The sequence below is a fragment of the Letharia columbiana genome (genome assembly GCF_014066305.1).
Source record: "Letharia columbiana isolate WasteWater2 chromosome Unknown Sc0000043_s0, whole genome shotgun sequence".
Taxonomy (NCBI): Eukaryota; Fungi; Ascomycota; class Lecanoromycetes; order Lecanorales; family Parmeliaceae; genus Letharia; species Letharia columbiana.
In genome coordinates this window covers 185,619-201,217 of record NW_023501087.1, presented here as the reverse complement: position 1 = coordinate 201,217, position 15,599 = coordinate 185,619, and the positions used below count along the sequence as shown (strand labels likewise).

Here is a 15,599-nt window from a genome sequence, read left to right as displayed (position 1 = left end):
AACCAGAATGAGTTGAGTGTTCTTCTCGAACCTCCCTGAACAAAGGATATCCGGAGCAGGAAATACAGCTTCCCTTCACTTAAATTGATAGTGTTTAAGGTATGTTCCGTTACAATTGTCGCGGCAGCGCACCTCTTGACTTTACAAACTCTGGGATTGACTCTATGTGATCTTTGCTACATTCTCTTTCTGATGGGCTCTGGGAATACGACCAATGTCATGGCGCTCCCTTAACTTATCCACTTACTGCTTCGGCTTTGGCAGACGGCGCTTTCATCAGAAAAGTCCCAATGGACTTCGATTGGTATCATCATCGGTCAGTGCTGAATTTGAAGATGTCTTCCTGTCGATGCGTACATTTCGCTTTAACCGTCCTGAGGGCTTAGACGCATTTGTTGGTCACTTGACGGCTTATCAGTTGAGCCGGCTGCATTCCATTGCAATCGGATTGACCGTTTGCTTGGCCCACCTCCACGAGGGTAAGGTTGGACTCCTTGGCACGTCTGCCGACTCGCTTGCAATATATAGACTGCCGGGCTTATCCCGCTCGCAATGGCTGGTTTGGAATGGCAAGAACTATCCCGGGCCTATCTTATGATCGTGACGTTGACCAAGAAGAGTTCGACTTACTCGATGCCCTAGTCAAGCAGGCTGGTCAGAGTGCTCCCAGCTCGAGTGACTACCTGCGGCGTAGCAAAAGAGCACCCGCTGTCTACACGATGGCAAGTTGCTGTTGATGCTATCATAGCCAATGGTCGATTGCACTGGTCAACAGCTTGAGCGATCCAGCTACAGGATGTCAGCTGATATCGCTGTCTTCATCTTTGGTCTCCGTACAGTTCTTGCACGATAGTGAACATTATTTTGAATATAAAACTAGAATCCAAGCGGAGTGTATGGATTACAAAGTTGAAAGCATTGATTCATGTTAGCCAGGATTTGCAATCTTATGAGCACCGCACCCTCACGACACGCTTGCCAATCTCTGCTTCGCCAATCACTCGCTATATGTTGATGTTGATGACTGGAGAGTCGATCTTACGCGCTAGAAATTGGGTTTTCAAGGTTTCTAACGCCCAATACTCAAGCATGCGCTTCTGACAGCGCATGGAAACTGTACCATGACCTGATGCAGGGCTCTTTCCAATTGTCATGACAATCCTTTTCGCACCAGGGAATTGGAACTTTGAGCCGCCAATGATTCTGCCTCCAAGCGCAACGGACCCTGCCACCGCTGCATTGGTCATATGAAGTCTTCGAATGCGAGAATTCATGATTGCTAAGATGGCAGAAAACACTCATTCGAGGCTCTCAAGGATTCAGATGACTTTGATGGCTCCAATCCTCAATTGACAGCCCGAGAGCAGTTTCAGACTGAAAGAAACTGCAACACACGGAATCCTCTACCTCCAGTACTACCATCTCAACGCCTCCAGGCCCCTCTCCGTTCCCCTTTGCCCTCGCACATCACCACCCTCAGACTACACATGGCCTGCCGGCTGGACCTTCACCGTCACGCCAGGCCCAATCCTCATGCCGATCGAGCTCGGCGGACATCCTAGATTCATTCTACGGGCAAGTCATGGCTCTACGCAGCGGCTCGGATACTCGCAAATGCCGCCCCACTAGCCGTTGGCGTCGACATAGCTGACGGGCCCTTGGTGCTTGACTTCCTGGTGGTAGATGGGGCTAATTCGCATGGTCTGGAATGGAGCATTGTGTACTGGTTTGCGGCTTATATGCAGGCCATGGCAAGGAGAGGATACACTGGGCTGGGGAGTGTGACACTCAGGCACGAAAATGGGTGGGTGCTCGATGTGACATTGAGGCTGGCGTGGAGTGTGAGGGTTGGTGGAGGATTGTAATATTCAAAGTACCTGGACTCATTTGATTTTGCCCTCAGTTGGGTGATGATGGGTCTGAAACGCGTCTGAAGTACGCGATACCTATCTATGATACAAGTGGGCATGCGTATTGATTGGAACCTTAGTCCCTGAAGAGTTTGTACAGTAGGGGAAGGAGCTCTCCTTGCCGCTGTGGTGGCTCGAACTCTAGCCCCTAACACCGCTCCAGTAGAATGAACACAGCACCCTGGAATGGGCACCAAGAAGTGAAAACGCCTCCCTCGCTATGCGGTAGTATGGAACGCCGTAGTTGTTGAATTCTGTTCATGCTTTGGGTATCTTGCCGCGCAAAACCTTTTCCATGCATATAAGTGCGCCAGATACACCTCGCTATGCTTCGTCACATTTCCCTTGCAAACGCCGAAAAGATTAGTGTCGTGCCGCCGTCTTCCTCTTTTGTCCTCGATGAGAGTCCCCTGGTCGCGACCCTGGCATAGGTGGATAGCCATAGGTCTCGGCTTTTTTCTCCTCTTCAGGATTTCTTCCGCCCGGTGGTGCTGTTATGACGTTGCCACGTCGGACGAACGGTACCTGCACGGGCCCATTAGAAGGCAATGTTGGAGGGATGGGGAACCCAACGACAGGGATCCCAGCAGGAGGAGGGCCCCATGGTCGCATCTGAACAGGAGCCCCGTAAAACCGGTTGATGCCTTCCTGAATCTCACGGTCTCGCTTTTCCTTGATTGCATGGCTCTCAAGCTGTTGGTAGAACCTCAGTCTAGCTTGGCTCTCTGCCAATGGTATGATCGTGTTGAGCACAGGCTTCGCAATAGCCATTAGACGCCTCAATTCTGCTGCCAGTCGCTGCCCCTCTGCTGATGCGTAGAAGAGCTGCTTCGTAGTCCCACCAGGGTGACCGCGCCAATCTTTGTAGAGCATGATTTGGTCAATGATCCTGCTGACCTCCGTCTGGACCTGAGCGTCTGTTTGAGACGATGAGCTTCTGGAAGGAGAACTCATTCTTGTGTTCTTGTTTGGTGTTGGAATCTTGCCACCATTGCCCACGGCGAGTAACCAATCAATGTTCTCCCTAGAGGTAAAATCTCCAAGGCGTTCACCGGTAAAGAGTTTATGGTTCTCAGCTGGGGGGACGATATTTTGGTTGTCAGTCTTTGCTGGCATGAAGTCATCGTCTGTCAAGTCATCGTCTGTCAGATCGTCATCGCTGCGTGTCTCATCCTCTCCTCTGCTGTTGCCCTGCTTGTCGGCATCATCGACGTCGGTTTCGTCCAAGTCAACAACATTACTCGCCTCTTCTTTTTTATTACTGACGCCTTGGCCAGGAGCTTCGTTGCATGCTTTGCTTGTCTCCTCTTTTTCATTGCTGACGCCTTGGCCATCATTTTCCTTACTTGCGTTGCTTGCATCCTCCTCTTCATTGCTGATGTCTTGGCCAGCAGCTTTATCGTTCTCTTTTTTGGCTTCGGTCGTAGCTCCGATGATATCCTGGAGTGCTGTATGAGCTTCCTTGTTGTCATGTGGTGTCTCATGACCATCATGCGTGTTGGCTCGATTGTCACCGCTACCGACAGATCCAGATCCACTGGCTTGATTGGGGACCATAGAATTGGCATATGGTGAGGCATAATTTGCAGGAGGCTGGTTCACAGGATTGGAGTAGGGGGAGGCATAGCTATCCGGATGGGTAGCCAAAGGAATGGCATAAGGCGAAGCATAGTTGTTAAGATTCGCACCCACAGGAAGGCCGTGCGCCATTCCATAGGTGGGATGGTCAGAATATGGAGGACCATTTGCAGTTCCATAGGTATTCATATGGCGCTGGCCAACAGGATTTGAAATCATGCTGCCGCTGGCATAGGGTGTAACAACGTCCATGCCAGCCTCACCTTGTTGGATCTGGACTAGAATCGTTGTTGCCGCATCGAGCGCTTGGATGGCTTCTTGTGATCGTTTTTGTTTCTCTGGATGAGACAGATTAGTCTGTGGAGCAAGGCAGCAGTAGCACAAGCGACATACCATGTTTCTCGCTGTCCATTGCTTTGTTTTTGGTTGTGGCCTTAAACGAATTCTCTGCGTCAGTTATAGAGGTGCCTGCACGACTTGTGAGATCAGACGTTTCGGTAACGGTCGTCGCCCCAGAGGTTTCCAACCCAGTGGATGGACGAGACTCATCAGCATTTGAGGCTTCCCATTGAAGGGGATCATCTTTGCTGAAGAGAAAGTTGATGAAAGCCATGATTTCTGATGATGATGCAAGCAGTTTCACAGCGGAAAGAAATGGAGCATCATCTTTTCTTTCCTCAAGAGCCGACTTCAGGACCGCAGCAGAGTTACGGTTAGCCGAATCGCCAATATCAACAAGGGTATTAAACAGAAGCTTCCCGCAAGCATTCCGCTCAATAACACCAGTTGACATGTCTGTCGAGACTGAAGGTCCAAACAGTCTTTGTTTGAGCTCGTCGTTCAAGTCATCTTTCAACTGCATCTCTATAGGTGCTGCATCTCTCGGCCTCAATAAATTTCCTACTCCAGCAACAAATTTGCCGCTCAAGTCTACAGTCGGTAATAACATATTAGCTGCTATATCCACTTAAGATTGGGTACTGTTGGCTGCCAGCACAGGAGCAATACAGGAATACAAGAGAGAGACAAGCTTATACCATTTGCAGGCTCTTTCGCCTTCAATTGTTGCAATCTCTTTTTTTCTTTGCCTCTCGTCATGCGAACATCCTCTACATTGTCTCGCGCATCAACCATTTCTATATCATGTTCAGGTTGTGGGTTAGAATCTTTCTGCCCTGACTCGGATACTGCTGTTGTAAGACTCTTGTCTGAGATTTTGCGGATTAATTGCGCGACCCAGATGGCTAGATCACCTATATCACTTGGTTTATCTGTTAAGTCAAGGTCATGGCCAGCATAGGACTGTTGATTGTCATCGGTAAAGCCGTTCGGACGAAAAATCGCTTTTGCATGCGAAGGGGAGGTATGATCTGTTGGAACGGATTCGAAGCCCGTGTTGGTGATGAGGTTCTCGTTCTCCAATGTTGCTGATCCATTGACCAATTTTCTAATGCTTTTGCAACGCGAACCACGCTCCTTTACTGATGTGTCTGGGACCAACATGTCTTGAGCCGACATCCTCCTATTTTTGAGAGACCCTGATGCCGGCGATGCAGTTGTGGACTTGTCTTCGATATCTGGTGTACGTGATGGAGCGGCACGCTGTCCCAGTGCTATGCCAGAAGCCGACTTGTCTTCCTTTCCCAGACCTTGCGATGGTACGTCCTTCTTTTCTTCTTTTTGTGCTTTTCCAAGATCCTTCTCTTCATCAGTCCTCATACTAGCAGATATCACATCTATCCTTCTCAGCTTAGGCTTGGGCTCGTCCGCTGTGGTCTCGTTCACCAAGTCACCAGCTGGCTTTGCATGGGACCTCCGAGTCCCATACGTCTTGGGTCGGGGCGCCATGGCTTTGATGTCTTCAGCTTGTGATGGGTCGCATGTCCTCCCTAGGTAAAGGTAGGCATCTCTTAGACGTGTGTCATTAAAGTTGTGTTGGGAGTGAGCGGACTATTAGTGGAATGAGTTGAAGTTCACACTTACCGAGACTTAGGGCTTCTGCAACATGAGACTGATCTGCTTCGACAGTTGATGCAAGTCCAGGAGAGCTCCTGGAGTGTCGCTCACAGGCAGAACTTAGACCCGAAGGACTAGGGCGTTCAAAGAGGCATTGTGAAGGTAGGTTGATGGGGGTGAAAGAGACGTCAAGACGACGGAGTGCCGTTAACAGAAGAAAAGGCCTCGCTTAGGAATTTTAGCTCCGCTTGTCCTCCCCAAACATTTCTACGTTTTACTAGACTATTGGTAGCTCTACTTTGGCTTAGCAACTTGAATCATGCGAGTGGAGATCTTACTGCATCAGCAGCAAAGAAACTGCTTTGGTTATTTTGCTATATCAAGCACTTTCTGAGGAAATAAACACTCTCTTGGACAGAAAAGGTAGACACCGAGAGCCCGAAGTTTACCCACTGGCTCCGTCTTGGCACATTTGCGATCGGAATTGACAGGTCTCGCAGGTGTGTCCTTCCAGCTCTGTCTTTTACATACACAACTGCACAGAACAACATGCGACTACCGAATCAGCTACTGTCTTCTCTTCTGGTCTTATGCGCTGCATCTCTCGGTGTCGCAGCCACATGGGGGTTTGAAGATGCCACAGTCTCCGTGAATAAGAGAGGAGCTGGGGTAGGGGGAGGCTTCAAAGAAAAGTACGGATTGTCTTTTTCGCAAGCTTTATCGGACACTCAGACTGATCATAACATCCAGGATCGGACAAAACAAAGCTTTGTCGAAGCCTGTCACTCTAGGAGCATCAGAGACCCTCAAGATCCTCCTGACAACCAAAGAGGACAACAAAGCCAAAAGGCCGCATCAAGCATTCCTTCTGGTCCAAGATCCCCAGAGCAAATTAGACACATCCTTCGCATTTCAGGTCAAAGAGAATGGGAAGGGCAAGATTGAGCTCGTATGGCCCCCAACACAGCAAAGCTTTCTCGGTTGACCCTGAATTACAGACCCAGAAGGACCTCCCAACTCAACTACTATCCTCAACAGGACCTCTCGATGCGTCACTGATCATTGCATCGTTCGGCTCATCAAAGCCATACAACGGCAAAGCCTTCGATCTTACCATCGAGCTCGACTCTGGCTCTCCCTTACCCGCCTCTGAGAAGCCTTTGCGCTATGGAAAGCTTCCGGAGATCCACCATATATTCAAGTCAGACCCGAAAAGCCCCCCAAAAATCATTACACTGGTATTCGCAGCAGCTGTAATAGCGGCTCTGCCCATCTTGCTAGGCGCTGTAAGTACAAACATTGCTAGGCCCATATTTTCTGCTAATGAACTTTTGTGTAGTGGATATCACTCGGCGCAAATCTCAACCATTTCTCTAAAGCTTTTAGCAGCTCCCCAATCCCACACGCGCTGTTCTTCAGCTCGATCTTGGCTATGGAGGGCGTGTTCTTCATGTACTACACGTCTTGGAACCTGTTCCAGACACTACCACCAGCTCTTGGCATAGGATTGGTAACCTTCCTCAGCGGAAGCAGGGCATTGCGCGAGGTACAAGGACGGAGAATTGCCGGGCTGCGGTGAGATAGAACTGGCCAGACCAGCCAAAAAGAGTCCGGGAAGCTGCTGGCTCGATTTGTACACTACCATATATCAGGTCTACGGAAGGGAACTCCATCCGGTTCATTGGGGGTTTGCTACCTGATCGTGACAATTGTATCATCACCGACAACATAAAAGTGTCAAGCCTGCAAAGGAGATTTCGGGTTGATGGATGTACTGTGCAGGCATCCTCTATGCTAGTATGATAGCTCCCCAAAAGTTATCACGGCGGCTTGCCTGCAGGCGCGACGTTAGAGAACATTTTTTTTCGATTCAGCCGTGATAGCATCGCTCTAATGCAACCAAATGGACTTGCTCATGGCACATGAAAAAAAGCTCCTATCCGCAAGGCCTTGATACCTATGCCCTCAGCACTCTCGCACCAACCTTACCTCCTCCCCTCAGCCTGCATTTCCTTATGTGCCTTCCACTACACCATTTCAGAGTAAGCATCTCTCTTTTAAGACAGATTCATGAATTTGAAGACATCTTTGGGGAGCAGGGGCACGTTTCTTGCTCCTCAGACATGTCTTGGTGCTCGAAAAAGGATGTGAAAGGTGAAGAAATAACTTAAAAGGGGTGCTTACATGTCCCTCTGCTCTCTTCCACCCATTCCTAACATTATACGCCCCCACAGCCGCGACCCCCAAACTAATCAAATCCATCTTCCTAGCTTGCATCTTCTGTTTCTGCGCTTCTGCACCGCTTATTTCCCCCTCCTCGAGCTCCTTCTGGCGTGTGTGGTGCGCTTTTGCCGATTGATAGATGTTGTTTGCAGCGGCAATGGTGGCGACGCAGGCGAGACCTGTGTAAAGGAGTTGTTTTGGGGGCGGCTTTGGCTGCGCTTTCTTTCCGCCGCCGTCGTCCGAAGAGGAGTCGCTGTCGCTGTCGCTGTCGTAGCGTCTGCGAGGGCCGTGAGGGCCGTGAGAGCGTGATCGTAGGGGTCCCATGGAGCGAGAGCGGTCTGGAGGGTTGACGAGGACTGGGCCAGCGCGGACTACTGGGAGGTCTTTGTTGTAATGTCTGCGGCTGCGGATTCGATGCGGGCTTGAGCCATCGGTGTCGGAGTCGACTTCAGAGTCGGAATCAGAAGAATTGCGCCTATGGCGACCTGGAGGAGTTAGGAGGGCACGGATAGCTACGGTGGATCCAAGAATACCTTTGTTGGCGACCACCACTTCACGACGTTGCGGGTTGGCAGATCTGCTTGGGCTACGGGGCTGTCTCGGAGACGAATCTCGACGCCGTCTCGGTAAATCGTCGATCTCTACAATTCGGTGCTCGCGTGAGAAGCCAGGACCACGGGAGATACGTTCCCGATCAACGATTATCTCTGCTGGCGTATCCTTCGGGTTGAGATACTGCTGACGAGCGAAAGGCCTATCGTGCCATGTCTGGACGTATCCTTTGCGATCTGTTAGGTCAGGACTCATCGAATAGGCGGTAGAGCTCACCCTCATCCTTGTTGTGCCTTGTCTGGACGTATGCTTTGCGATCGGTTAGGTCAGGACCCATCGATTAGGCCGTTCAGCTCACCATCATTCCGGTCTGGCATTCTGATCGGTCGAGAAGAGAGAAACTCGGCAGGTGAATAGTGAACGTGAGGGAGAAATCAATTCAATCCAGTCAACATAAGCAGATCAAAACCAAATGAGAAGTCGCCACGCAAAAGGGTTCTGACCAGAACGCCGAGAATGAGAGGGAATATAGGTAAAAGAGCATCCGGGACGAGGCTGAGCTGCCTCAGGTCTGTACCGCTTTACGTTTCATATCAGGAATATAGCGGTAAAACACTACTACGTGTATGAGAATAAAAGCGCTCTTGTTGAACGGGTAGGATTCATCCAACACGATCCTTTAGCTCCTCCCCACAACTAAGACAAAGATGAGAGGTTTGAAACGGGTGAATTGATCCTCCTGGACGTGTACTGCCTGGCTCGATTTGGTAGTCTTTGCGCAGCGAAGTAGTCAAATGCTTGTAGTTCTAGACGCCCACTGTAACAGTAGTGGGCTCTCAGACGATTTGACAAGAAAGCCTTCGAGAGCGAATTGCGCATGCAAATACCTGATGCAGATGGATCGAAGAAGGTCGCTCAAAGCCTGGAAGGAGTTGAAGGAACCCGCGCCAAGCCGCCTGCGGAGTTGCTGACCTCATGCCGCAACTCGACCAGTCTAAAGTTTCCCTCCAAGCTATAAATCCTTCTCATTTCAACTGCCTTTGATCATCAGTGCCATCTTCAATGGGATCGTCTACTTCAAAAGCAGCCAAAACAGCTGCCGGCGCCGCTAGACGTCAATATCCCCAGCGCGTCTCACCTCCGCCAACGTCCAACGCCCCCTCCGCACCCCCTCCTCCAGCAGGCCAACCTACAGCTCCAGGTCCAACTGTACATCCTCGATCACAGGCCAGCAACACACGTGATGAATGTAGGCTCTCCTTTCTCAATTCTCTACTTGAAGCGAAACTGACACCGCCCATTAGCCATCAACCTCGATGCCTCTGACCCAGACTTTGCACGATCCCTCCGTTCTCTCGGCCCAGTCCAGCCCAGCTCAACTCTCTCGAACTCATCAACCTTCAGTCCCTCACCATCTCCCCCATCTCAAGGCCCTAGAAGCTCCCCAAACCAGTCACATCCACAAATCTTCCCCGACCCTAGCAAGAATCCTGCCCTGATGGTATTGACCGCGCGAGAGCGTCTACAGCAGCAGGCGGAGGTCGAATTTGCGAAGACGGGGAGGGGCCATGGAGGGAAAAGCTTCCTGGATGTTTCTACGATACGGCAGCTACTTGTACTAAGAGATGAAAGGGGGATGGGTGGAGAAGAGATTGAGAAGAGGTTGGGGCTGGCAAATGGTGTGGTGGGGAGACTGGGACCGAGGGGTGTCGTTGGAGACGTGAGAATCGGGAAAGTTGACAAAGATGACGCTGGAATATATGGATGAGGCGTTTTAGCATTCGCCCTTTATGCGGTGGTCTGCTCCACCAACGAGCTCCGAGGGTTACCAGCTTGCGTGCCCGCCATCTATCCTCATGTCGGCGCCTGTCATATATGAGCTTGCCGGGCTGAGGAGAAACACAGCGGCGCCTCTGAAGTCTTCTGGTTTGCTCAGCTTGCCGAGCATATTCTGCGCTGGCCACTCAGTTCGCCGCTCGGGGTAGAGGCGGAAAAGCTCTTCGACCATCGCGGTGACGATGTAACCAGGAGAGATGGTGTTGACTCGAATGCCATACTGGCCCCACTCTGAAGCCAAGTTCTTGGCTAGCTGGAGCACACCTTGATGGTTTCGGAGTCAGCTTTACTCTTTCCGGAGGAATTTAACTCGCGAGACATGTCTTAGGAGCAGAGAACTCTTTTACCGGCTTTTGATGCGTTATAGGCTGGACAGATGAGACCCTGGATAATTCAGCCTGGCGCATCAGAGCGATGGCTCCGGGAAGAACGACATACTCGATTGGCAACGTGCGCACTCATAGATGCAATCATGGCGATACTACCTCCGTTGCCAAATCTTATCATCTGTTTCGCTACAGCTTGCGCTGTCATAAATACGCCGGTGATATTGATCTCAAACATCATATTTGCGTCCTTGGCTGTATACTCCAAAGCTGTTGTCTCTTGCTGAATCCCTGCTGCCGCAATCAGCCCATCCATCCGTCCATGCTTGTCGCCTATGCTCGCAACGATTTTGTTCAAGCCGTCGACATCTCGGACATCAATTTGCCGGTAATAGAAAGTTGTTCCCAATTCCTCTGCTGCTCTTTTCTGCACGCGGTAGAAGTCCGGGGAAGGTTCTGGAAGCCGATCAAGCGCGTAGACTGTAGCACCAGCTTCGAGCAATGCCTCTGCTTGGGTGAGACCAAGGCCACGTGCAGCCCCTGACACGAGAACGACTTTATCTGTAAGATTAAACTCGGGTAGTCGTTTGGTCGTGCCTAGGAAGCTTGCTGAGGCCGTATTCTTTTGCAGATTCTCTCCTTCTTGTGGTGGAGGAGCTGGAGGCTCACGGCCGGGTGTCTTGGGCTCATTGCCGCGTGGTGGATCTTCTAATGTGGAAGTTTTTCCAAATGCGTGGCTTGTCGACAAAGGTCGTGAGATTGGAGGAACGTGTACTTTGACAAGCCTTAACGCACAAGGTAATCGGCGTGCAACAGCAGTCATACTCAGGACAGATGATGTTGAGGCTCTCCAGTTGATGCTGCATCAGGCGATTTCCAAAGGGTTTGCAGAAGACAAATCGCTGCTGTCAAGGACGATTGACCGTAAGAAGCCAGCAGACGTTTGAAGTAACTGGAAAAAGGAAACAAGAGGAAGTCTGCACGATAGGGGTTTTGTGATTGACAGCGAAATGATACAAGATACACCAATGAAGAAGACCTTCTGGATGTTGTATTTACTTTATCTAGGGGAAAGACGTCACCGTGGTGGCGGGGTAAGAAACGGCACGAATGTGAGACCAGAAGAATGGGATTCCATACGCGAACGATAGCGAACTCCCGATGCAAAAGGCGAGAATCTGAGACAGATGGGTCGAAGGCTTCAATTGACAATATGATACGTGTATCAAAGAAGCTGATTATGCAGCAAAATGCAACCAGAGTTCTCGGTTTCCAGTTTCCGTAGGGCGTTGAAGCGTTGTCCCGCCATTAGTTTAGCTCATCTCTCGCGTGCGTGCCACGAGTAGATATACCTCTAATAATTTCGCCTTTCTCTTATGAAAACATTGAGTTCTAACAGCGTTAAAATCCCAGTGAAACGAAGACAGTTTTGATGGATGCTCTTTGTAATCCGATTTTCAATTGTAAAGCTGATACCTGGATTTGGAGAGGGGGGCGTCAGATCTTCAATGCCAAGAATCGAAAGGAGTTATGCATACGCTAAATTTCTGTTAGGTCGCAAGGCTCTTATCAGAGGCTTGGACGGATAAAGTAGCTGCAGCTTGAGCAAGAATTCGCCCGTGATTATCGCTCTCACGATGGGATTCTGGCCTTCAACTGACACTGTCAGTCGGCTTCGCTCCTCGACAGAATCGACAGAATGGAAGACTCGACAGCCACCATGAGCAAGCCAACCTGGCAAGAGGTTGCAAAGGTAGCACAAAACCACCGAGATGATAGCATTCGACGCGTCGAGCCGCCAATCCCTGAGGTTCCAGACCCTGATCAGTTACCTCTTGATCGTACAGATGTCCCAAAGTACTTGCTTTCAACTGAAGAAACTGTCATTACTCAGACAGCACCTGAGGATCTTGTCGCCTCTCTTGCTTCAGGGAAATACACGAGCACTACCGTGACAAATGCATTCCTGCGACGGGCTGGCCTTGCGCAAGCTCTAGCTAATTGTATCACCGAGCTCCTCCCAGAGCAAGCGATGGCCCGAGCCAAGTTTCTTGACGAATACCTCTCTAAGCATGGAAAGCCAATCGGCCCTTTACATGGTCTGCCAATCAGCGTCAAAGAGCATATTGGAATGAAAGATTTGGGATTGAACGCAGGATTCGTTAGCTGGTGGGATCGAAAAGGGGAGGATGATGCGCTTGTCTTGAAGATCTTAAACAACGCCGGCTGTGTGTTCTACGCTCGCACGACCCAGCCTCAGACCTTGATGCACCTCGAGACGTCTAGCAACCTCTATGGAGTGACTGTGAACCCTTTTAATAGTCAGCTGACTCCTGGTGGTAGTTCAGGGGGCGAAGGAGCCCTGCTTGCATTGCGAGGGAGTTGTCTAGGTCTCGGGACAGACATCGGAGGCAGCATCAGAAGTCCTTCGGCAAATTGTGGAGTATACGGATTGCGACCATCAAGCTACAGGATACCGGTAAGCGGATGGTCCGCCACAATGCTTGGCCAGGAGCAGATTATTGCGGTCCTTGGACCCCTGAGTACTTCACTTGAAGGAGTGAAGCTGTTCATGAAGACAGTAATCAGTGGAAAACCCTGGCTGAACGAGCCATCATTGGTCCCACTCCCTTGGAGAGACCAAGAAAGCTACCTTGATAAACCTTCTGGGAAGAAACTCAAGGTTGGAGTCATATGGCACGATGGCGTTGTCAAGCCGCATCCACCTGTCCTACGGGCATTGCAAGAAGTGGTGGACAAGCTCAAAAATGTGCCATCGGTCGAGATTGTTGAATGGAAGCCATATAAGCATGACGAAGCTTGGAGCATCATTTCCAGTCTGTATTTCTGTGATGGAGGTCAACAAGAGACTGCTGCCATCGAAGCGTCGGGCGAGCCGTGGCGACCGTTATCCAAGTTCATCCTGAAGGACAACCCATGGGTGAAGAGGCTCACCGTTGAGGAGATTTGGCACTGGACTACGAAGAGAGAAACTTACAAGACAGAATACGCGAAAGTTTGGAACGACACCGCGACTGGAACCAGCGAGACTGGTGAGCTCGAAGGCGTCGTTGATGTGATCCTCTGCCCCGTAGGCCCAGGGGTGGCTCCTCCACTGGACTGTGCAAGATATTGGGGCTATACGGCCCAATGGAACTTGCTCGACTATCCAGCGCTAATCTTTCCAGTGACAAAGGTAGACCCAACAATGGACGTGGTAGATCAGGACTACAGGCCAATGAACGAGAAGGACGAGTACAACCACCAGCTGTGGAAGTCTGGGCCTGAGAAGTACAAAGGTGCCCCAGTATCATTGCAACTAGTCGGACGAAGATACGAGGATGAGAAGGTATGATAAGGAGCCCCTTCAAGGTACAGGTAGCAGGTTGCTAATGCCTCCAGGTAATTGAGGCTATGGAATTTATCAAGGAGAATACTGGTCTTCCATTTGCTAATTTCGTGTAACGGACGAGTCATGTCTCTAATGGGAAGCCATGTTTTAGAAGGTTGTTGGACGGATTCTGTTCGACAGAAGATGTTGTCCTGTACCGTTGATAGCGCTGAAGTGGTGTTGGAGGAACCGTCTCCTGTTGAGCCTTCGTAGTAAATTGAGGCTAAATTGACCCTGAGACAAATTTTGGTTACCTCATTCACCCGATGATGTCACAAATGGAATTCCCACAAACCCATCCACTCTATATATTCAGAACAGCAACTTAACGACCATCAATCACACCATTGATTAAATTGCACAAAAACTACCAACGCATCCTTCCTTCATTCAAACACATCAGCTGAGACTAAAATGCCTCGAGCAATGGCACCACCGCCATCGGGCGAGTTCTCAATTCGCTTGACACAGAGTTTCAGTCCGCCTTGCCTCAACCAACCATATGTATTCTATTCGCAATACTGACATGACCGTACAGGCCAGACACCAACCAAGAAAATCGAAATCATTGGAGAACCCAACCGTTCAGCAAACATCAAGGTCACAGACCACACTGGGAAGAACAACCAGAATATCCATGTGAAGACGGGCGATATCCCACAGTACGTACTGTCAAGCCAAGCATTCAACGGAGACCCCGCGCCGTCTCTGCTCTAATCCTTTTTTGATTTGGAAAAATGGACGAGCACCCAATGCGTTTCCCCGGGAGTGCCTACCTGGTGTCCGGGTAAAGAGCCCGGAAGGGGCACCCCAAGCAAGTCAGCTCGAAAACCGTTCAGATGCAGGACGAAAATACATATGCAATCGTACAGTCGCTAACACGGAGCCAGCGACGACGTCAACGAGCTCCTCGCCGTAGTCCGCCCCTTGGAAGGCTTGCCCACAAACCCCGACGTGGACGTCTACGGCTTCGACACCCGCATCATCCTGTCGACGTTCGAGGTCCAGTGGGACAACGGGGAGGAAGTCGAGGGCGCCGAGGCTCCTACTAACCCGACGGAGGAGAACAAGCAGACGTTCAAGGATGTGATGGATAGTATCATGACGTTGACGAGAATGAAGGCGAAGAAGGATGCTTAGGTTTTGCCAGTGTGGGCGTGTTGCTCAGGGACAGTAGCGTAGCAGGTGCTCGCATTGGGCAGATAAGAGGCGATTCTCTTAGGCATTCATCATGGTAATGGTCAATAGCAATCACTACGGGTCATGTTTAGATGTGCTTGATGTATTTCTGTTTTTGCGTCAGGCTTCTGTACCCCCTGCACCTGTTGGGTTGCGCCAAGGGGCACTGAGTCCAGTTGAGTCGAGTAGCTCACATGCAGCCCACCAAGTCTGAAATTCACTTGTCATCACAAAAGACTGCATTAAAATTCAGGTCCTGTCACAACTTTTTCTAATCTCTCATTCTCATCCTCATCGATACTTGGCTGTCTAGCTGTCTCCGAAGCAAAATGGATCATGCAATTTTTACCCTTCTGGGCAGAAGGTCCAGCTGGGTCTCACGGTGGCATGCCCTCTTCTCTACAGCAAAAGACGGGGATATCTCCGGTACACCTCAAGGTTTCCTAGAGTCAGGGTCTGCAAAAGTCTCCAATACTAGCGTGAAAAGCTCGCTCCTTACATTTGTACGGTACCCTATCGATTGTGTAAGCAAACGCTCAAAACCGAAAAGCCCGACTCCTCCGTCCCAATTCGAAGCCCTTCCGCGGGGGCTCATCTTGGAGATGACGCAGTACCTCTCGCTGAGCAGCGGGCTGTCCTTGAGTTATG

The 15,599-nt window shown here is 50.4% G+C and overlaps 8 protein-coding genes across 8 annotated transcripts; 4 read left to right on the top strand and 4 right to left on the bottom strand.

Moving 5' to 3' along the window:
• Positions 1-638: 638 nt before the first annotated feature.
• HO173_009811 (uncharacterized protein) lies at positions 639-860 on the bottom strand (the record flags this gene model as incomplete). Its single annotated transcript, XM_037311699.1, has 2 exons — positions 639-789; positions 838-860. 2 exons carry the CDS (start codon positions 858-860, stop codon positions 639-641), a joined length of 174 nt encoding a protein of 57 aa, XP_037161405.1.
• Positions 861-2,273: 1,413 nt separating this feature from the next.
• Positions 2,274-5,336, bottom strand: HO173_009810 (uncharacterized protein; the record flags this gene model as incomplete). Its single annotated transcript, XM_037311698.1, has 3 exons — positions 2,274-3,826; positions 3,882-4,418; positions 4,526-5,336. 3 exons carry the CDS (start codon positions 5,334-5,336, stop codon positions 2,274-2,276), a joined length of 2,901 nt encoding a protein of 966 aa, XP_037161404.1.
• A 657-nt stretch (positions 5,337-5,993) lies between these two features.
• Positions 5,994-7,023, top strand: HO173_009809 (uncharacterized protein; the record flags this gene model as incomplete). Its single annotated transcript, XM_037311697.1, has 4 exons — positions 5,994-6,136; positions 6,195-6,393; positions 6,443-6,730; positions 6,784-7,023. The coding sequence occupies 4 exons, from the start codon at positions 5,994-5,996 to the stop codon at positions 7,021-7,023; spliced, it is 870 nt and encodes a 289-aa protein (XP_037161403.1).
• Positions 7,024-7,429: 406 nt separating this feature from the next.
• On the bottom strand, positions 7,430-8,596 carry HO173_009808 (uncharacterized protein; the record flags this gene model as incomplete). Its single annotated transcript, XM_037311696.1, has 4 exons — positions 7,430-7,471; positions 7,629-8,446; positions 8,496-8,528; positions 8,578-8,596. The coding sequence occupies 4 exons, from the start codon at positions 8,594-8,596 to the stop codon at positions 7,430-7,432; spliced, it is 912 nt and encodes a 303-aa protein (XP_037161402.1).
• Positions 8,597-9,281: 685 nt separating this feature from the next.
• On the top strand, positions 9,282-9,987 carry HO173_009807 (uncharacterized protein; the record flags this gene model as incomplete). The annotated part of the gene is made up of 2 exons (XM_037311695.1): positions 9,282-9,468; positions 9,524-9,987. 2 exons carry the CDS (start codon positions 9,282-9,284, stop codon positions 9,985-9,987), a joined length of 651 nt encoding a protein of 216 aa, XP_037161401.1.
• Positions 9,988-10,044: 57 nt separating this feature from the next.
• Positions 10,045-11,204, bottom strand: HO173_009806 (uncharacterized protein; the record flags this gene model as incomplete). Its single annotated transcript, XM_037311694.1, has 3 exons — positions 10,045-10,319; positions 10,403-10,439; positions 10,494-11,204. 3 exons carry the CDS (start codon positions 11,202-11,204, stop codon positions 10,045-10,047), a joined length of 1,023 nt encoding a protein of 340 aa, XP_037161400.1.
• An 876-nt stretch (positions 11,205-12,080) lies between these two features.
• On the top strand, positions 12,081-13,846 carry HO173_009805 (uncharacterized protein; the record flags this gene model as incomplete). Its single annotated transcript, XM_037311693.1, has 2 exons — positions 12,081-13,730; positions 13,784-13,846. 2 exons carry the CDS (start codon positions 12,081-12,083, stop codon positions 13,844-13,846), a joined length of 1,713 nt encoding a protein of 570 aa, XP_037161399.1.
• Positions 13,847-14,198: 352 nt separating this feature from the next.
• Positions 14,199-14,912, top strand: HO173_009804 (uncharacterized protein; the record flags this gene model as incomplete). The annotated part of the gene is made up of 3 exons (XM_037311692.1): positions 14,199-14,250; positions 14,311-14,434; positions 14,663-14,912. 3 exons carry the CDS (start codon positions 14,199-14,201, stop codon positions 14,910-14,912), a joined length of 426 nt encoding a protein of 141 aa, XP_037161398.1.
• Positions 14,913-15,599: the final 687 nt, after the last annotated feature.